The sequence below is a fragment of the Cololabis saira genome, chromosome 23 (genome assembly GCF_033807715.1).
Source record: "Cololabis saira isolate AMF1-May2022 chromosome 23, fColSai1.1, whole genome shotgun sequence".
Taxonomy (NCBI): domain Eukaryota; kingdom Metazoa; phylum Chordata; class Actinopteri; order Beloniformes; family Belonidae; genus Cololabis; species Cololabis saira.
In genome coordinates, this window is record NC_084609.1 from 26,118,582 (window position 1) to 26,140,782 (window position 22,201).

Sequence of the window (22,201 nt, forward strand, 5' to 3'; positions counted from 1 at the left end):
ATTCATTACAAATCAACTGAAATATTGCAAGCCTTTTATTATTTTAATATTGCTGATTAGGGCTTACAGTTTAAGATTACGATTCCCAGAATATTCAAATTTTTTGAGATAGGATATTTGAGTTTTCTTTAGCTGTAAGCCATGATCAGCAATATTAAAATAATAAAAGGCTTGCATTTACATTTTAGTTTTTTTAATTGTATTACAGAAAATAAAGAACTTTATCACAATGTTCTAATTTTCTGAGACAGTCCTGTAGTTTGTGCCCTGCTGATTGTCATGAATACGCATCGAGTTCCCTCTAGCTAAAATTATTGAGAAAGACAGACAATTGGCAATGCCAACTTTCTTTTTGATAATACTGGCAACTGTCAGGGTCGGTTTTGTTCTGTTCAGGTTAAAGCCTCGAATAACGACCTTGGTATACACGAGAGAAGAAAAGAAGTAGGTGGTTTTAAAACTTACAGACTTACTGACAGGAGAAACCAAAAGCTGCACACTAAATCCTGACTTTCAGCTCGGTGGCGAAGGTTTTAGTGGCAACCAGACAAAGACGGCGCAAGATTGTCTCGTCAACAAGGACGTAAACACTAAAATCTAATTTTGAAAAAAGTGTTTACGCCAGATTCTTGTGTCAAACTATAATTAGATCTGATTTCAGTGCAGCGTGATGGAGTCTGCACTATCTGCAGACTCGCACGTCCACGTGAGCATTAATCAGCTGCAGTATTGACCCAAACACCATATATGTTCTGGCCTAACAAGTGCATGTGAAGCGCTATAGCAACCATTGACCAGCAATGGCACGTCTGTCTCACACACACACAAACACACGCACACACACACACACACACACATCGACCAGTGGTGTGTTTGTCCTGTGGTGTCCAGGAAACTGACCTGCAGCTGCCACAGCTGGACGTCAATATTACTGTCAACTGTGGAACGGCCTCCACGGTCCTGGCGATGGGAGCTCACACATGCACATACACATACACATGCATGTATATTCAAAAAATAGGATGTGCATATAGTTTGTTTAGACGGTAATAAAAGAAATGAAAAATGGTTTTGACAGCAAACACTGTCGTTGGTTTCAGACCAGCTTTGAACTATTTAAGGGCCACTGGAAGCTCCGCTGCAGGTAAACTCATTGAGATTCATGAAGCTATTGAACACGGTCTAGTTGGTGTGGATGCGGCTCCAGAGTGGAAAGCGAGAGCAAAAACATAATCCATAATCCATAGCTGCAGTGTGCAGTGAAAACAAAATCAGCTTTTGGCTGTAACAGGATGTGGGAAAGCTCAGGACGTTTGGTCGGAGGTGACGGAGCCTTGTGATTATTCCCTGCAAATATAGAACTGATTAATATTATTATTATGAGTGAAAGTTGCCAGAAAAAATGATGCCCATCATTTAGACATGTGTTGCGTCAGTTGATGAGTCCCTATAGATCTGTGACAGTTATAATTACGTTGATAGGCATCCAGATGGCACATAAATAACAGATTTACGTTTAACAGCTTGAAAACCTCCTGCAACAGCTGAAAACAGAATAAACCAGCCGGGCTACTTCATATGAGATTTTTGACAACAGTTTTGATTATATAATCAATTACAAAAACCAAATGTATGGCCAAAAAATAGTTTTTTGCAAAACTGTTATAATCCAAACTTGTAAGACGGTCCATTTATACTGAAAACTTCCGAGTTCCTAGATGGAAGATTTCAACCGGAACGCCCTGAGCTCAGGATTTCAGGACCTCGTCTCGTATCCTGACTAAACACAACAGATGTGACTGTTTATTAGTGTCTCATCTTACTTAATCAATGTCAAGTCACAATAAGTTACTCATATTTCTGCAGTGTTCTGTCTTTGTATTCATTAGTTGGTTTATTGGGCCGTCGTTTTTCTGTGACCAGACTGTTGTAATCATCATGTCACTTCACTAGCCCCACGCTCTCCCCCCTGCCCCCCGCAAACATGCATTCACATCATCCCGGCTTATGTCCCGGAAGCGGTGGGGCAAAGAGGATATTGTTACAAGCATCCCGAAAAGAAAAAAAGAAAAAAGGGTCCAGCAAGTGACACAAGGCTCCCACATGAATTAAAAAGGATTATCACGCTTAATTAATGCTAATTAATGCACAGCAAGTAGCAGAGCCGCATGTTATTGTGTGACTGAAGCACACGCACACGCACACACACACACACACACACACACACACACACACACACACACACACACACACACACACACACACACACACACACACACACACACACACACACACACACACACAGGTGCTACAACCATTCATGTTCTTGCGGGAAAAATCCACTCAAGCACACACAAGCTCTCACAAATGTATGTATTTGCACCAGTAAAGCCTGTTGCTTCCCTCTCTCTCTCTTTGCCACTGTGTGCTTCATGGGAATCTTCTTGGACGTGATTGCTGCCAAATCTCCCCCCATCACACATAAACACATTCCCACTGTGCCAGTGGAATCGGGCGGTCCCACCTCGTCTGGGTACAGACTTTAGCGGACCACGTCTTCCTGCCGAAGCCTGTTGTTTGTGTGTGGCCCTGACTGGTTAGGGACCAGATCTCTGGAACCTGCTCATCATGTTTACTGTGACTGAACTGGAGGAAGGATCCTCACGACACCTCGGCATGTGTCAAAACACCACAATAGCTGTAATAGTGAAGAATATTATAAGACCTGTTTTCAGGAACATTGAAGTACTTCACCGTAAAGTAATTAAACTGTGCACTGTTGGCGTTTTTATCAATTCTTTAGCCATATAGTACTAATATGCTAAATTAGCCCCAGCCAAATCTATATTTGGTTTTCTTCCTGAACTGTGACCCCCGGGCCTCACTGAGGATAGAAAGCCAGCATTTAATAACCAAGAGCAGCCTGTTCAGTTGGATCTGGTGAGTTCACCGAAATGTTTGTGATCACTAGATTGCACTATACCATTTCGCCGCACTGTAACTGGGCAATCAGCTTTTTCTGTAAGAGCCACAAAACAGTGGAATACCTTACCTGATACTGTAAGGAGCAGTAGCTCTCTCAGAGTCTTTAAAGCCAACCTGAAAAATCTGTTAAAAGCTGCTCAGCTCTGTAACCATTAATTTGGGCTCTCTTCTGGGTGTGTGTATGTGGGATAAGGGATTGGTGGGTGGGGGCGTGTCGGGGTGGGGGGATTGCACGCAGATGTGCGCAGCCATGTTGTTTTAAATTGTGTTCTAAATAATCCGTGTATTTTTCTTGGTATTGTATTACTTGTTACTGTATTTCTTTTTTATTGTGACCTTTCAAGGGACTGCAGATGCAAATTAGCTTAAAGCTATAATCTGGTACAGTGCATCAGATGGCAACATTTATGTTTTAACTGTACACTGTCCCTTTTTAAATAAAATTGAAAAAAAAAAAAATCACAAGAATGGTCTTGTCCCTTCCGCCATTATCCTCATAAAAATGCATGATGTCGCCTAAAATATGCTTTTCAACCCCTAATATTAACCTCTTCTTGGATGTCATTCAAATTTCTCTAAGTGGGTTGATATAATGTCAAATGTAGAGATGAGGGTTGCTTGTGGTATTTTACTTTGAAAATCCAGCAGCTTTTATGTGTGATGTGCCGTGACAGAACAGAGGGTCTCTGTCAGGCTGGTTCTGGTGGGACCACCGACTGATCACAGCGGTGTACGGCCACACACGCAGCTCAGCAGCCTCACTGCAGCGCTGCTGCCTGTGGTGGGATCTGAAGCACTGCCATACTGTCCCTTTTTAAGTATACAGTCGACTCGACTCGCCTCATCGTTTTCCATTTCAGTTCAGTTCCACCTCAGTGTTGGTGGGGCCTTCATGGGAAGGTGGCTTGAAATGCATCGCCCCATCGAGCCCCCTCTGGATGTGGTCGTCAGCCAAGAGGCACAGAAACATGTGGACCTCCTCGCTGCCCCACAGAGTAGGTTAGCTTGCCATTTTCACTTTACCAAAGTTTAGTTGTAAATATAACGCCCGCTGTTGCCGGGTTTTAAATATGGCACGTGTGAAGGAATTGCTCTCATGACTCATCAGAGATGTTACTCCTCGGCCAATCAGTGGCCTGGAGACTGGTGATGCTGCATTTTCAGTCTGACAGTAGGAACCCCGGCCAAGCAGGTGCAGTACTAACTGGTACCACGTAGGGTACGAGTAGGTTCTAGTGGAAAAGCCCCAATAGATCACCCTAAAGGATTGTAACTAGTGATGCACCGAATGTTCGGTAACCGAAATTGTTCGGCCGAAAATACCAAAAAAACACTTTCGGTGTTCGGTGGAATAAGTGGGGAAAAAAACAAATAATTAATAACGGCGTGTGATGACGCAATCAAACAGCGAACAGCGTGGAGTGAGGGGCGAGCGGTGTTAAATGCAGCAAACATGTCAGCATGTCAGATCATTACTTGGATGTGGGGAAAAGAGGACACGAGAAATGATCCAGGCTGAGTTGGATTTGCAATTAATATACAAGGCTTCAAATTGCGGAGATCAGCCCCGCCCCACCGTGACCCGATTAATTGGATTTGAACGGGAGAAAATGAAAAAGGATTATGAGAAAAAATACAATAAGTACAGTAAGTCAAATTGTGACTGGCGGGTATTTCACTGCACATTTATTTGATTTTGCAATGGTGAAAAAATTGGCAAAATAAATGAAAAACTACCAAGAACCGTTGTTTGGTATTATTCGGTATTCAGTGTTTATTATTATTTTTGGTTTCAGTTTCGGCCACAAATTTTCATTTCGGTGCATCACTAATTGTAACTCCCCCAGGGGGGGCAAAGAGAATCTGGCACAGGGCCTCCAAAAACGCAAAAGTGGCCCTGTGAAAAAGTCTATTTTACTCAGAGCTTTTTCTCTGTGATATTTCTAGACACACCGGACAATGTCAGGCACACAGCAGCGTGGTATCGTGATTAGTATGAAACTACTAAGAGCAGGATCTGTCTTAGGGCTAACCAGGTGATAAGAGCCAGTAAATCCAGCTGTTGCAGATGTCCCCGCAGTAAGAGCAGGAGCGGCTCATTCCCATTAGAGGCTGTCAGTGGGCGGTGCGCGCACACTCCGCCTCACAGCTCGATTCAGTGCGCGTCCACGGCCATCCATCCAACCAACCAGCCAACCAGCCAACCAGCGAACCCAGGGAGCCCGCTCTCCTCAAACCAGAGCCGAGCAGAGCCGAGCCGAGCCAGTCCGACAGGCAGCGCGGACGCAGGGCAGCAGCATGACCTGGTAGCGCAGCTTTACGCACCAGACCCACATCCACAACCCGCCTCTGCTGCGACCAGCCTGCTCGGTATGGACTCTACACTTCCCAGGAGAGGTGTTTTCATCTCCCAGCTCCTGCTGCTCAGCCACATAGGTAAGAAACTGATGCGAGGCTGAAATGACCGGTGATGCTGCGTTATTCCGCTGCTGGGGATGAGCGGCGCGTCTGCTCAATTTCCTCACAACACTTCAGATTTCAGGCAGCAGCAGATCATATTTGACCCATCTTGCATAAAGCCTGTGTAGAGAGTATAGAACATGAGTGTCAGTATTTGTCTACTCAGATTGCGTCCCGGAGCGGACGTGAAACGCGTGTAAAGATCTCCCCATCGCGCGTTGAAACGTGGACAGTTTTTCCAAACAGAAGCTGAAAAATGAATGAATGAAGCAGACGTTGTGCGGAGTGAGCATGTGAGATTTCTGTTTTTACCTAGAGAAACGTACATCTATATCATGGAATTGCTATAATGTGCTTTACATTCTGCATCTGAGCAAAAAAAAAAAAAAAAAAAAAAAATTAGTTATTTTGGCTCCATATGGTCAGAATTTTCTGAATTACCCAAATTATGTTTCCGACTAATTTTTGCGGAACACGAGGGCTGTGTCTCAGTAAATAATTTGCATGCAGACCTTGAGAGCAGCAGCTTTCAGGTCTCCCTCTGCGAGCAGCAGAGACTCCAGGACTGGGAGCAGATCCGAGTAACAGGTGGCAGAAACGGGAGGAGACCGTCATCCTTCACACTCTCTCCCTGCGCCCGTTTACAACAAGCAAAACAAGTCAGGAGCAAAACATAGGCTACCCCTTCAAGTCTGTGAGATATTCCAACTAGGTCTCTCAGAGGAACGTTAACGATGATAAATGATTGGAGCAAAGTTTCTGTTACAGAGAATGACTTTGGAATCAGTTTTATGAATGAGAGCTGCAGCCTCACACCGAGGATTCAGCAGTAAATATATAGGTGCATATGTCACATATGTGTGTAGAACTGCAGAAAACACTGTGCATGTGCCAAAGACTCAGACAGAGTCTAAGAACAGGTTTTTGTGTGTTTCACTTAATATTGCCATGTTTTGGTAAATGCTCCTGCACCATATCCAGGTTTTACAAAGCGTTTTACGTGCTTTTCTTTAGTGCAAATCTACTCTACACTCAGCACCGGTTGGATTTTTATTCACTCACACCCCAAACAGGACATTAGGGGGTAATATAATGTCCTGTCAAGACCGGAGACTTTAACACCTAACCTCCAGTTTTGAGGTCAGCCAACTCAACCCGCTGATCCACAGCGGTTTTCCGGTTTTTCCTTATTTGACCAGATTGAGACTTTTTCATCTGAGTTGTTTGATCATTTCCTTCTAACAAGGTTATGTGAAGGGGTCACTCCTAAAAGCTGCTGGGGATTCTGGACTAAGACCCACACTGTCCCAGTTTGTTGAGACTGGATGTCATCAGCGTGAAAAGTAGATGAAATCTAACCTGAGACAGAAATGAACAAATGGTGACAGACTGGGGGTGAGTCATTTTTTTAATCTTCGCCTCACGTCTGATTGGTTGTTTCTAATCACAGCCCCGGGTCGAGTTTCAAGAAACGAAGCTTCGCATTTCCCGTAGATTCCACTGGCGTCTGACTCCTTCCTCCACCTGCTGCCACCGGCGGGAAAAAGCCTGCTCCTTAATTAACTGGACACCCTTGAAATTAAGTGATCTAAGCAGTGGCGATTTTGGTCTGTAAATTTTGGTGGGGCCATGCTGGAAAATCTTATGCAATCAGTATCAAGTGAGAGAAGGGACCACAGCACCTTTGACCACAAAATTGAAGCTGAATAATGCCATCATCACACAAACAGTGCCAATCTAACGACATATATTATCATATCAATAGCGCTACCAAATGGGCACTGTTCAAGAGCTCATATCAAATACTCAAGATCGAAACAGCAACGTCACAACAATAAAAACACAATGCACAAGCACGACCGTGCACGAGCATGGCGTGTACGGCGCACATGCAATACACAGCAATTAATAAAGCCACCACAGAGAGTTTACCACAGCCAAACAACCATTTCAGCACCACAGACAGGTAAACAGCTCCATCAGCGTCGGGGAGCCCACGTGAGGTTGTGTCCCCCCACACCCACACCCACACATGTATCACCAGTTGCGCATTACACAAAGTCCACTATAATTCAAAGAATATAAGTACATGGTCAGTTCCACTATAAAAATCTGTTAGACTCACCGGAACTCACAGGGAAAGCAGTAGAGCGCCTTTTTTGACGAGCTCCCGGTTAACCAGAGTTTCCTTTGAACCATTCCTTATTAAATGTCCTGGTTTTGTCTTTTCCGGCTTGACAAATGGTTAAATCATCCGGTCGATGTGGTCCCAAACGTTTTATTTCCAACTTCTGCTCAATTGATAAAGTGCTAAATCGCACACTCACCAAATAATCAACTTCATTCAAATAGAAAGAATGAAACGTCACCTATCAATCAAAGTCATGGATGTATTATATAACTGGATACAGGATCGAAAATGGCCGCCCATTCATTTCAATGGAGTTTGCTCACCCAGCGCATCCGCCGAAAAAATTTCTGACTTCCTGGTTTACTTCCTGGTACACGGGCCCATAGAGCATGCGCAGTTGAGTCACCTCCCATGATGCTCTGGGGCCTCCCATCATGCCCCGGGGCAATGTGAACGAGCGCTGCGCGCTCTGGACAAGCGCTGCGCGCTCATGAGTCCTTCAGACCGGTAATGATAGATGTACACAATGAAATTAGGGATTTATAGGGCAAATCAACCGATGCTGTTCTCAAAGTCATGGTTATAGACTATACATGGTTCATTTGTGTGTTTTTTTTTAATTAAAGATAAAACGAGTCATTTTTATTTAAGATGAGACACCCCAGGTTAATAGGCTAAAATAGGGTAAAAATGTAAATAGCAGGTATCCCCATGAAACTTCCCAAGTTTATTACTTACATTAAGACAAATATTTTTTGTATTACAAGTTTTGTCAAGTATTATGTTTAAATATGTCAAATATTATGTTTAAATGTGGTTAATTTGTGGAGTTTAATTTTTTTGAGTAAGGATAAAACAAGTCATCTTTATAAAAACAAACAAAAAAACACATGGGATTCCCCACAATAACACAAGCTGTCATATGCTATTTATCTATATACCTTTGGGTAAATCTTTTTGTCTATTAATGATCGTGCAGTCCGAATGTTAGGCGTAATTAACTTTGCATTTTCTCTGATTCTTTTACAGCTTCTGGGCTCACATTAAGTGTTATTCCTGCCTGATATCTTATTTTCACAAACCATACACCGTTGGCTACAACGGAAATGTTTAAGTACAAGAATGACAAACCATTATTATTCTTGCTATTAAACATTTCCGTCTGTGATCCCCCTGGTCAGGGCGTTTAGACCGAGTGTGACCTGAGCGTCCCACCTGAGCTCTGTGCCATAGCGCGCAGCTCCAGCTCAATGAATGACAGAGGGTCTCCTGCTCAGCTGCTGCTCAACACTGATCAGAGCAGCTCCCCCTCGTTTACTGAGGTTTTATTATAAACCCAATGTCTTTTGTCATGGAAAAAAAAATTAAGAGACCGCTGAGTGATTATTCCACCGAACGGCTTAGATTCAGCCATGCTCGTTCCCGAGACACACACGACCGCGCTTTGCGAGTGCACGGACAAAGCCGTGACGTCACGCCCAGAAAGAGACTTTTCTTTGACTTTTCTGGCCGTTATAAAACATTTTTGACGGATATAAAGTCCATGACTTAAAAATATAGAATACAAAGATTAGTAATTGCCGGTGATTACAGCTGGAGGTGTCCTGTGAACAGTTTTAGAGGCTTCTCTTTTACTATTGCGGTCTATGGGAAAAAAGCTTTCTGGGCCCCATGGGATTTTTTGTTGCAGTACCGCGGCTGGCCACTGGAAAAAATCGGCGTGCCTGCTGAGCGCGAGACTGGGGGCCTGATCAAAGTACGTAGCCGGCGTAAGTCGCGCGTCGCCGCGTAACCTACGGCGTAGGTTACGTAACCCTCGGCGTAGGCTCTGCGTTGGTGTAACGCAGAACCATAAATCAGCCTTTATTCTGGCGCGGTTTGAAAAAGACAAGCGAGTGATTATGTACATTCACTGAGTGAATATTATGAAAGTAAAATATATATTTCTCGCTAGAAATAGTTTTTTTTTTATTCAGTCCGCAAATGACGGCGAAAAGCATTCTGGGAAATTCTGGGAACAGCCAATCACAGAGTGAGCTGTTTGACCGCCGTCTGCTTCAATTCAGAGCAGCCAATGAGAGGCGCTCTGGGGCCCTGAGCTCGCGGCCCCACTGTCCAAGCTAGTGTGTGCGCTGTACACGCGCACGCGCGCGCAGCAGTTCACCAGTAACAACATTACAGGCAGAGGGGCCAGCTCCGCTGAGCCCCACCGAGCGGAAACAGAGGAGGCTGGATCAGGCAGGGCGAACTATTTACACACAGTTACACTACAAAAAGTGTCAGCAGATCAAATTAAGTTGCATCAAATGAAAACTGCGGACATTTCATTGGAGACAAATTTATTATGAACTTATGTTTAATGACACATAATCTTCCCCTGCGCAGCTGCGCACTCTGGTGGGGCCGTGCCCCACCGGCCCCTAATGCAAAGACGCCACTGGATCTAAGACCAAGACGGGGGAAGAACCGAGCTCATTTTCTGGCCTACTTTTAAAGGTCTCTCTGTTTTCCAGTTGGCGCGCTTTAATTAAACGTTCAGCTATAGTCAGCCAGTTACAAGCATTCACTCTATTATCTGGGCCAGTCTTGCACATGTATGTTTAAGGAGATGTTATTTTACAAAGGTTGACAGCTTTCTGACGTCTCGATGAAGAATCTGAGACGTATACTTTGGTCAAAATGCTACAGATTAGGAATGGGCGATATTTTACCGTTCACGATGTACCGTCAAAAAAATTCCTCACGGTAAGAATTTGTCATCTCGCGGTAAAAACGATAAATTCCCCTTGATGATGTTTTTGTGTAAAGCTGATTTTTGGAAGGAAGGAAGGAAGGAAGGAAGGAAGGAAGGAAGGAAGGAAGGAAGGAAGGAAGGAAGGAAGGAAGGAAGGAAGGAAGGAAGGAAGGAAGGAAGGAAGGAAGGAAGGAAGGAACGAAGGAAGGAAGGAAGGAAGGAAGGAAGGGAAGAAAGAAAGGGAGGACGGGAAAAAGGAAGGAGAGAGCAGGAGGAAAGAAGGAAGGAAGGGGAAAAAGAAGGAAGGAAGGAAGGAAGGAGAGAGCAGGAGGAAAGAAGGAAGGAAGGGGAAAAAGAAGGAAGGAAGGAAGGAAGGAGAGAGCAGGAGGAAAGAAGGAAGGAAGGGGAAAAAGAAGGAAGGAAGGAAGGAAGGAAGGAAGGAAGGAAGGAAGGAAGGAAGGAAGGAAGGAAGGAAGGAAGGAAGGAAGGAAGGAAGGAAGGAGAGAGCAGGAGGAAAGAAGGAAGGAAGGGAAAAAGGAAGGAAGGAAGGAAGGAAGATATGAGCCAGAAAGGAAGGAAGGAAGGAAAGGGAGGGAGGGAAGGAAGGAAGGAAGGAAGGAAGGAAGGAAGGAAGGAAGGAAAGAAGGAAGGAAGGAAGGAAGGAAGGAAGGAAGGAAGGAAGGAAGGAAGGAAGGAAGGAAGGAAGGAAGGAAGGAAGGAAGGAAGGAAGGAAGGATAAATTCCCATTGATGACGTTTTTGTGTAACAAACATGGCAAATCTGAGAGCGAGATAGATTTATAGTTGAAAAGGTGGAGTTGAATTGGTATTTTTTTTATCCTCATTTCTATCGTTATCGGGATAAATGCCAGAAATGATCGTGATACATTTTTTAGTCCATACCGCCCATCCCTACTACAGATATACAACAGTTCCCCTCTCAACCTCGTTTTATCAGCTTTGTTGAAAGCTGCTGGTTTCAGAGGGTGGAGTTAGACACGGGGCTGATGGGGAGGATAATTCTGCTGATCTAACTCTGGAACATCAGAGCACTTTGCACATCCCTATGACTCACTGACTGACGTGTTTTCAGACCTAGACTCAAATAAATTAATAAGACAGTATTATGTCAGAGTTTCTGAAATAGTAATCACTTTAGACCCCCAAAGATATGATCTCAAGCTGACAATAAGTATATTTTTTGACTGCTTTTAAATATTTAGTGAGAATAAATGTCATTTCTGTAAGAGAAAGGGAAGCGTGTGAGCCAGCCATCTGTCCCACAGTATTTCCTGACGGCAGTTAAAATGCACACATTTTCAAGCTTAGCCTCTTTCGTGCACTCTCCCACACAAACACGTGCATGAGAAGTGCTGTGATGTCGCGGTTGGTCTCATTTTGGCCTGGCTTCTCCGCTAAGCCCCGTCACAGAACACGCTCTTCCTCCCTGAGCCATATGCTTTCCCGCATGGTTCCTCCTATACGCCATACGTCTCAGTGGCCATCGCCTTCGTCATCTGTCCTTCTGCGAGTGCAGCTGAGCGGGAAAGCAGGTTACGAGCATGCAAAATGCAAAGCTTTGAATATTTGTAGACATGAGCATTGCAGGCTTGGAGGTGTGCCTGTGAGTCCTGCTGGCTCGCCATTGCACTCAGAGAAACAGAACAAAAGCTCCCTTTCAGCCACGACTTTGCATCTCTGTTCATAACGGCTGGTTTAAGTAGTGGAGTCCACCTCATTACAACTCTCTCCTAGTGATGGGGGCCTCCCTGGACTTTGCTGCTGCAGCTTTCTAAGGTGCAACATGAACAGCGTGATGCGAGGTTGGATGGGAAGGTTGAATAAACCCACACTTATCTGGGTCCAATGCAAATCTGAATGACTCACTGAATGGCCCCAAACAAAGTCACAGTGCTGAGTTACGTCAGCGCTTTTTAGCGGCTGGCCACTTTTCACACCTAAATATTTTCTCCCAGCAACAGAATATACAGGACTGTCTCAGAAAATTTGAATATTGTGATAAAGTTCTTTATTTTCTGTAATGCAATTAAAAAAACAAAAATGTCATACGTTCTGGATTCATTACAAATCAACTGAAATATTGCAAGCCTTTTATTATTTTAATATTGCTGATTATGGCTTACAGTTTAAGATTAAGATTCCCAGAATATTCTAATTTTTTGAGATAAGATACTTGAGTTTTCTTAAACTGTAAGCCATGATCAGCAATATTAAAATAATAAAAGGCTTGCAATATTTCAGTTGATTTGTAATGAATACAGAATGTATGACATTTTTGTTTTTTTAATTGCATGAACTTTATCACAATATTCTAATTTTCTGAGACAGTCCTGTATATATATCATCAGTAGGGAAATATATATATATATATATATATATATATATATATATATATATATATATATATATATATATATATATATATATATATATATATATATATATATATATATATATATATATATATATATATATATATATATATATATATATGTATATGTATATATATATATATATATATATATATATATATATATATATATATATATATATATATATATATATATATATATACCGGTATGTATATATATACATACATATTTCCTTACTGATGAAACACAAGACACGATGGGGTAGTCCCCCTGTTTCCCTCCTGCGAGAACACGCTGGGCAACGTGTCACTATGCACTCTGTCATGTTTAATGTGTTGTGGTTAGTGTGACTTCAGCGATCATATGTTGTGCTTGTGGGATGCCATCTGGCCCGAGTGTTCGCAGCAGAGGGGTCGCGTCCGGTGGCATAATAGGATGCCTGATGGCGTATTACTAATTGGCTGCAAAATACTGGCACATGCATGCTGGCGCACGCCTCCAAGTGAACATGGAAATCCATGAATACCAGGAACAGCACATCAATGACACACCGATCAGATATACAGTAAGTGCTTAACAAACTCACTTGTTGCCATAATTACAGTATTGATAGTTGTGGCTGGTGCCTGATGGTGAAGAAAATGCAGTGTAGAAGCTTTAAACATGTCTGGTGTTAAGTTAACAGAACAAGTTTGGATGTTAATGCCTGTAAAGAGCATTCCTGTTGGCATCATATTCAGTATGATTGCTGCTGTATTCTTGTTTTCCTTCCTGCTTCATGACTGTATATCATTTTTTACGTATGCTGTGGCACTAAAGCCATTTTACTGATAACTTAAGATACTAACTACCGTGGCTCGTTAGCTCATAATATGTGATGGCCCACCTTTGGGGTCCTGCTTGGCAAGATATCTCCTCCTGGAAGGAGCCGGAGTGGGTCATCTGGACCCGGGTTGTGGGAGTGGCAGCAGCCATAAAAGGCAGAAGGGCCCAACTCTGGCAGAGTTCGAGGTTGCCTTGTGCTCTGGGCAGCCTCGTACTCTGGCAGAACAGGAGGCTGCTGTCACGGTTTGGTTCTTTCATTTAAAGGGGACCTATTATGGCATCTAATACCTATTTTAAACAGGCCTTGAATGTCTTAAAAACAAGCTTTTGATTTTTTTTTTGCTAAATAAATTATAAATTCAGCCTCTGAGGAATGTCTTTATCATCCCATTCTCTAACCTCATTATCTATGAGGGATTCTGAGTGGGCAGGGCTATGATAATGAGGCTCTGTGCTGATTGGCTGCCTGAATGACGCGATACACTGCTCCAACAAATGGCGGAAGCTCCGGCCGGTGGAGTTAGTTGTGGGTGTGGTTTCACGCATCGGAGGCCAACGGATGTAAATTGCATTTTCGTTATGTAACGATGGGAGCAGAATCTGAACGGCTCGTAGATCCACATCACACTGGACGGCTCATCCGGCTGTACAGACACTGCAGAATTTGGTTGCTTTCCTCCTTCTCTGAGTTGGCAGGCTGAGGGGAGACCACTTTATATATGTTAAAGCAAGAGAAAAGGTGTTTTTCATAATAGGTCCCCTTTAATTTAATTTCACTTTATTTTGTGTCGAGGGACATTGTACATTGATAAACCTTTTTAAAGTGTACCGTAAATATACCCAATTGTAGCCAAAAGGCTAATTTGCATTGGCAGTTCCCCTGCAAGACTCAGTAAAAATATACAAGCAACATTACACAACACACAATATCAACAACAATTAAAAATCGCACAACACTGCAATTGTTAATATGATAAATAATTAATGATCACAGATTTCAAAGGTTTTAAGCCATTCCTTGAGATTTCCCTTAAAAGAAGAGTATGAGGGACAATCCCTTACTGTAGATGGAAGGCTGTTCAAGATTTTCCCGCCTATAACAGATAACACATTCATCCCAAAGGTGGTTCGTCTATGGCGTATCTCACAGTCCCCTCTATCACACGCCCGAGTGTTCATACCACCCACAGATTTCCTTCTTTCAGCGGCGGTGCGTCAAGTATTTAGTTCCTGTTTTATTTTGAAACCTGTGATTTTGTGTTTCAGTTCTGTCTTTACTTCCCTGGTTCTCATCTGCCCAGATTGTCTGCACATATATTTCATCAACCCTTCTGTGTATACTGTATCTGGTCTTGTCTTTCCCTTGCTCCCTGCTGGTCCGTACTGTTTCTACCCTCCATGTTTCCAGTCTGGTTTTGTGCAATTCTAATTTTTTGCAATCCTGTTCAGCAGCGCTTTGGGTTTTGTTTAAGTAAAAACCCGTTTTTTGGAACTCTTGCCTCCTGGTCTCCTGCGTTTGGGTCCTAATCAACCACAAACGTGACAGCTGCTTCCTGCTCTGGGCAGCCTCCTCGGCACAACATGGTTCCCACAGGTTGTTTCTGTCTGCTGTTTTCTGTATAACCTGGAGTGATTGGGCTCTTTTAAATCAACTTTAATTGGGTATACAATTTATATTTCTGCATGCATCTCCTCTGTTACCAACTCGAGCCTGTTTGGTAACAAATGGAGTCTTGTCAGCACCATATATCAGCCGTTTGTCTGTGGTGGACCGGCTGGTGCTCGTGGGTTAGTGCTTATTTTCTTCTTGACTGTTTTGTACATGTTTGGGGCCATCCCTCTGTGATGCTGTTCCTTCTGCTGGCCAGCTCTCTGTTATCATACAAGAATAGAGGTTATCATTTAACAAAGATCATCCTTCTGTAGCAGAGATCAGCACAGCTTGCACTAGTTGTTACAGCCATGTTCGGCTGGGTCCGGGCCAAGGCTGCTCAAGCATCATCAGAGATTTAACCAGCAAGGCCTTTTTATGCTTGTTTGCTTATATCCAAACATTTTTTCCTTCATATTTACGTTTGTGAGTTTTCAATTGACACATTTACAATTAATTCTCACATTTATTTGCTATTTCCCATATATTCCTATCCATTTCCATGGCGCACTTACCGTACTAATATCCTCTTAGAGAGCCTGTTTGAGGATCTCCTTGTACATCTCCAAAGGGTGCGTTTGTTTTTTTCCGCATTACTTTAGCTCTTATGTCTGTCGAGTGCAGACTTCTTCATTTTGCATGAACTGTTACTAGAGTGTCTCCCATTTCGTGGTGTGTTTCCATTTTCTTGCACCAGGTTTTATTTTTACTCAGCCAGCACTTTAGTTCATAGATGCTTAGTCACAGTCATGAGCTCGCTTCGTGGCATCCTCATCCTCCTCGTCGAGCAGCACCTCTTCAGACACGCTGCTCTCCAGGGCCTGGCTGTCAATTACACTATTTCTTACAGGAGGTTTTCCATCTCGAGTGACCTGACAAGGGCCCAGAGGGTCCCCGGACTCCTCTGGGATCACCTGCAGCTCCTGTTTGGAAATAACAGAGAGTTTCATGACATGCAAAGTCTTGTCACAGTTGCATGTACACTGATGGTTGCCCTTCTGTCACAAAGAGTAGTGATGCACTTTTCTAGAATAAGGCAGGGGAAGAGCTATCTCGTTCATCAACGGCAAGACAGAAAGATTAATTCTTTTTGTTGAAGACTGTGTGACGACATGATCATCTTCAGGGACATTTGAGGTGAAACTTTCCTCATTTAATCACCACTATTAAAGCTGAGCTGGACCCTACTGGCAGCATTCCTGATGGGCCGGCCGCTATTGAAATATCATACTACGTACTGCAGTGTGCATGACATAGTACGGCACTGTAAAAGCAGTTATGCCGAGGCATGACTGTCACAGTCGTGTGACGACTGACTTTTTTGCCCACCTGCTGCAGTGGCAGGTGGGATTTAAGATTCTACCACCCCCTCAATTTCCTTACCAGCGTTATGCAACCGCAAAAGTTTTAATAAATGCTCTAATATTGAAGCACAATTGTTATGTCAAATGAGATGTTTAATGACATTAAATACAAGGTGAAGAAGTTTTCTGGTAGGAACATTCTTAAAAGAAAACATATAACATGCAAAGGAATATTCTGGAGTCAAATTCGCTGTGCGTCTTTTACTAGATGGTAATGAGTGTAAACACATTTGATAAGCAGCAAAACTGCATGAGTTGAAGGTTTGAGTGGGAGCGGAGCACTTGTTTGCAGGATAATAGCAAAGTAAAGTTAACCATGACACCAAGTAGCAACATCCGAATAAATGACGGAAGCATCTGACGAGGATGTAATTCCACGTACGTGGTCGTGTGGGTCGGTTCCCTACACATCACATCAGTTTCAACCTACATGAAATGGCATTTTTGAGTCTTGTCAGAAGGTGGAAATTGTTATTTTCTTTCAGGGCTAAAACTAACGGTATCATACACAAACGTATATTTCATTCTAACTTTATTTACATCGTTTTGGTCCCTAACAAAAGTTTACACTCCTCGCCATGTGGTGCTAGAAATCGAGTTGATTCTGAAATGATCAATATAAAAGCCGTCCCCCTCCCCTCATGGCAGTCATGGTGTCTCAGCTTCTGGAGGTTCTGCTGCATCCCTCCTTCAAACGGAGAGGAAAGAGAGGGATGGCCATCTTCTCCATCTGTGCTCTCTCCAGGCTCCTAACGGCGTTCACGGCAGCCGCTTCCTCAGGCGCTGTATCATCCTAAGCAGGAGGATTTTTTTCCATCCTAACGTCAAAGCTGTTCTTTGTTTATTGATTTTTATTTCAATTCTGAAGCATATTGGCGTCGCTTTGAACACACCAGCCTGATTGGCCTCGTCGTACACCAACCAGTCCCACCATTCGCTGCTGCCAGACACTCCGATGTCCTTGAAAGTGTTAATGTCTGTTCCTCGCTGCACGTCTCCTTCTGTTCTGCATATCTCTTTACTCCAGCTATGTGATGCCACAGTTTTTTCCTTATAAATATGTGGATTTTTTTCTGGAGGCAGCTCACCGTCTGGGTAACTTTGCCTACTTCAGATGGTGCAGTTGCCCACATACTGCATGCTCTGCTTTACATTTTTTATTTTTTTTTTATTTATTTATTTATTTTTTAATTTTTTTAATTTTTTTAATTTTTTTAATTTATTTATTTATTTTATCATTTATTCTGCTTTACATTTAAACAACATCAGTACGTACTGGTGGAACTAAAGGTGACGTTGAAGTTTAGTTTGAACTAGTCGGAAGTAGGTGACTGATTTCACATGTCAGGATTAGATGATTTCAACAGAGTGAGTGTAACCGTCGGAGGTTAAAACGATTCTGAAACAGCAGGGCATCGATGTCGCTACGCAAGGGCGTAGGTTTGCATAGGGACGGTAGGAACAAAACACTACCAACTTTTCAGGAGGCTCAAATTGTCCCCACCTACTTTTAAGCAACCTTATTTGCATTATATAATGAGTTCAGATATATAGGTAATTTAGATTGTCTTCCCAAATGTTGTAAGGATAGAATTAACCCTACCATTATTAAGTGAATTATTTTCATTATGTTCAGACTTACATTTACCCCTTTTCACTTGCTGAATTTGCCGGTCCATTTTTTTTTCCTCAAACGCACGTTTGATTGGCTGATGGCTTGACACCACGTTCACCCAATCTGTTTGGTCTTATTAATGTCCCGTAATCAGAATCAGGTTTATTTGGCCAAGTCAGGTCAAACAAGATAGGGAATTTGACTCGGTTATTTTCACTCACTGTACAGTAAATAGGCAAATGACAGCTCTTATTAACATATACAATTTAAAAAAAAAAAAAAAGTGAAAGGTGCAGCAGTATGAAGTAGACATGGTTATTGAAAGGTGCATTGTTACAGATAATACGTAGTTTCCAGCCTTGTCATTGTTAGCGTTAAGGACAGCCGTTGATCCACATCTGCGAGTCTCAGTGTGTTGTAAACAATAACGCTGTGTCTTACATGGTGTAGGTTTTCTCCACCCAGGTGCCACTGCAGATTATTTCTAGTTGTGAGGACACATTGGGAAGGAGAGTCTCCTGCTGTTTCGAGCAACTGCAGATCTCTGCACATCCACATTCTCCAGAAAATCCCCTGGTTCATGTGTGGTAGCGTCTTACATAACAATAACTGCATTTCTCTCTCAATCGAGCCTTAACTTCATGCTTAAAATAAGATTATGTGTACACCAGGTTACCTACAGATGTCTGTGGTGATAAAGTGATGACTAAACGTAACTATCACATCTTAACGCCTCACCCAAACTTGAACTTTATTCTACGCGCAGCTCACAAACCAAGTTTCGACTCTAAACCAGTAATGACCTGAATATGTTCCAGCTAACGGGAGGTCCCCTGGTGTGCAGCAAGTTTGGCGTCCAGCTGGGATCTACAAAGTACATTTATTGCACATGTGCACATGCGGCCTGATAGAGACAAAGTTATAAACCGTCCAAATTAAAGTCTTTTCTGGGAGAAATACATCTTATTAAAAAGATTTTCCAAAACCTTCTTAAATATGTGGTTTTTCAGCTGGAAAATACAAGCTAATATTTTTTTTCTTCTATTTTTAGCAACAGATTTGGGAGATGAGGAACAAAAGTAAAAGTTTATTCAGAATTTCTTCTGACAGTCTTTAGAGCGACAGAATTGTTCAGCGTTTGTGTTTTAAACTAAAACATAATTGCCGGAGCACGACAGAGGCAGGATTTGGCGAAAATCACAGATGTTGCTTTGAATAATTGATCGCCTTCTTTCTATTTTGATAATTTGTCTTCCTCCCCTCTTTCGACAACAGTTTTTCCATCAGGTCTTTCATCTAAAGCATTATGTTCACACGCGCTCTCGTTCTTTAATCCACTCAGCTGCACGCATGCTCTTCCTCTGGTGAAATTCGGTCACACAGCTATTTCCGAGCTGCTCCGTGCCACGAGGACCGCTGGATCGCTTTGATGCTGAGCAGCATGGACAGTAAACTCACTCAGTGAAACACTTATGTCAGTCAACATTTCCCAGAGTAGCCGCTGCGGTTCCTCTTGTCAGCATTAATTGGAGGAAAGGCAAAGTCTCAAAGGTAAAAGTGAGATACTGCGTTAAAGCTTTCTTCTTATATACAAGTTAATCAGCACAAGATGTTTATAGAGATTACATCCACCTTAACACCCTGGTTTTGGTCTTTGAATTAAAATCTAACTTGAGTATTGTGCTCCGTTTCTACTTGTCCAGCATCGATCCATGTAAATAACATGTGCCCCTAGTAGTGTCTGCAGCAGGAACTATAGTTTTTATGAATGGTTAAGCATAATGTTAAGGTTAATGATGCTTCATTAGCCAACATCTGCAGAAACTATTTGTATAACGGCCTGTAGTTGTGGACTATATAATAGTAAAACAACTAAATTAAAGGGGACCTATTATAGCATCTAATACCTATTTTAAACAGGCCTTGAATGTCTTAAAAACAAGCTTTTTATTGTTTTTGCTAAATAAATTAGAAATTCAGCCTCTAAACCATGTCTTTATCTTCCCAGTCTCTAACCTCATTATCTATGAGGGATTCTGAGTGGGCGGGGCTATGATAATGAGGCTCTGTGCTGATTGGCTGCCTGAATGACGCGATACACCGCTACGAAAAAATGGCGGAAGCTCCGGCCGGCGGAGTTGTTGTTGTTGTTCCGGCCAGAGTTAGTTGTGGGCTTGGTTTCACCACCAACGACGGGAGCGAGAGGGGGAGAGCGGGAGATGAGTCCACAGAAGTAAAGCTTGAGTCCGCAGAGGGAACACCGTCGCTTCAACGCCATCGCACCTATTGAAGGTCAGCGTTGAGGTTGCATGAGTCACAAAGTACCGCACAACTTACTGCCAAATTGCTGGGGGGTGTCGGGTTTTGGAAAGATCTGTCAGGAAATAGCCTGAAACTCATCAGTGCAGTGTTTACCTTCTGGTTTTCTGGTCACAGCGATCAGTGGTGACTGAGTGAGAGAGGACGTTGTTGGAGTTGGAGCTGATCGATCTGGAACAGCAAATGTTAAATCGTACACGATGGAGAACCATGCGAGGAGGGGTCTTTACGCCCTTTGAATGAGTCTAGCAGAAGGGACAAACTGGAAAAGCGAAGTGCTGGAAATGATGCAGTGCAGTGGACGAATCCCAGCCTTCGCGGTGTGAGGGAGGTGCATGTTGGGCGAACCCGAGGCTCTGCGGAGGAGGGCTCACGTCATGACGGCGTTGATTTGACAGATAGGCGTAGATTGACCTTGACGAGAAAAGAAGTGCTCAGGACCCTGGTTTACTGTTTTCCTCTTTGCCGTTTTCAGGAGTGACCTATTTATGGATAACACCACTGGCTGCTTTCAATCTTTGTTACATCAACAGACCCCTCATTAGAAGATTTCTTGAGACATTTCAGAGCTCCATGGAGGCAACAGAGACAGAAATAAGTGGTGTATTTGGAATGCATTTACATCACCTCAGCTTCATCTGATTAGGAAGTCTGCTTTGGAAGAAAAATCTACTAGGTATGAATCTTCTTCTCTGCTTTTTTAAATGCTCTTGGCGTAAGATATTCACTTTGAGGCCTGATTTCTCAAAAACTAGTTTGGGGAATGCCAACTTTCAGATGGCCACATCTTCTTCAATTATTTTCAGAATTTCATGTGTTAGACATCGTTGGAAAGCTTGTAGACTACACTTTCAGAATGTTGATTCTTAAGCAGAAAAACCTCAGTTTTGCTCATCATGATGTGACCTTGCAGTGCCGCTGGTTGCAGTGCTACCATTTGAATGAACACGCCTCACCACATGTGGTGCTCAAAATTTTCGAGAGACTTTGACGCCAACAATTCAAGTTCTTCACAGTCTTATGAAAGTCAGGTGATAATTTTGAAATATGGATTTTGAAAGAATTATATTTTTGGGCTCATTCCCTTCCAAACACCTCAACGTCTAGGTATTAACATATGACAAATTACTCTCTGTGTCTCCTAGCCAATTAAGATTAATTGGGGGATTTTCCAAAATCATTTTACCACCAAATTCATACGACATGCCCTCGCACCAATGAGCTAGACAGGATCATGCTGCTGTAGGTGGGGGATACAAGTGGGAAATAACTGGATATGCTCCAAAAATGCATTTGAAGTGGACACAGTGGATATAATGGAAAGGTGTTTAATGTAGACACAGTGAAAAGGTATATGAAATGGGCAAAATGGAAAGGTGCTTGAACAAGTTGCTTGACTTTTGACTCTTGAAAATTTTGGTGTATAAAGGTGGAATTTAGGGATCAGGGTCCGGTCAATGTTATAAAAGTGTGCAGGTACTGTGGTTGCAAAAGAAGTCAAATGGTCTCTTCTCCTCCACCATGCTTGACAGTTTGTGTAAGACGTTGGTGTTGACATGCTGTATTTGGTTTTGACCAAATATGGCGCTGTGCGTTAGTCAAAGTTGGTCTCATCTGTCCAGAGAACATTGTTCCAGAAGTCTTATTGTAAATTGAGATGCAAATTTGTGAACTTTACCTGAAACGTAAAATTTATGTCATAAAGAATATGTATTAACCTGACAA

At 42.7% G+C, this 22,201-nt stretch overlaps 1 protein-coding gene across 1 annotated transcript in view; it reads left to right on the forward strand.

Moving 5' to 3' along the window:
- Positions 1 to 5,203: 5,203 nt before the first annotated feature.
- ptprz1b (protein tyrosine phosphatase receptor type Z1b) overlaps positions 5,204 to 22,201 on the forward strand; it is a 114,662-nt gene continuing 97,664 nt past the window's right edge. Inside the window, exon 1 of the mRNA XM_061714107.1 lies at positions 5,204 to 5,421. Within this exon, the coding sequence (XP_061570091.1) occupies positions 5,358 to 5,421 (64 nt within the window). The 5' untranslated portion in view covers positions 5,204 to 5,357. The remainder of the gene's footprint in view (positions 5,422 to 22,201) is intronic.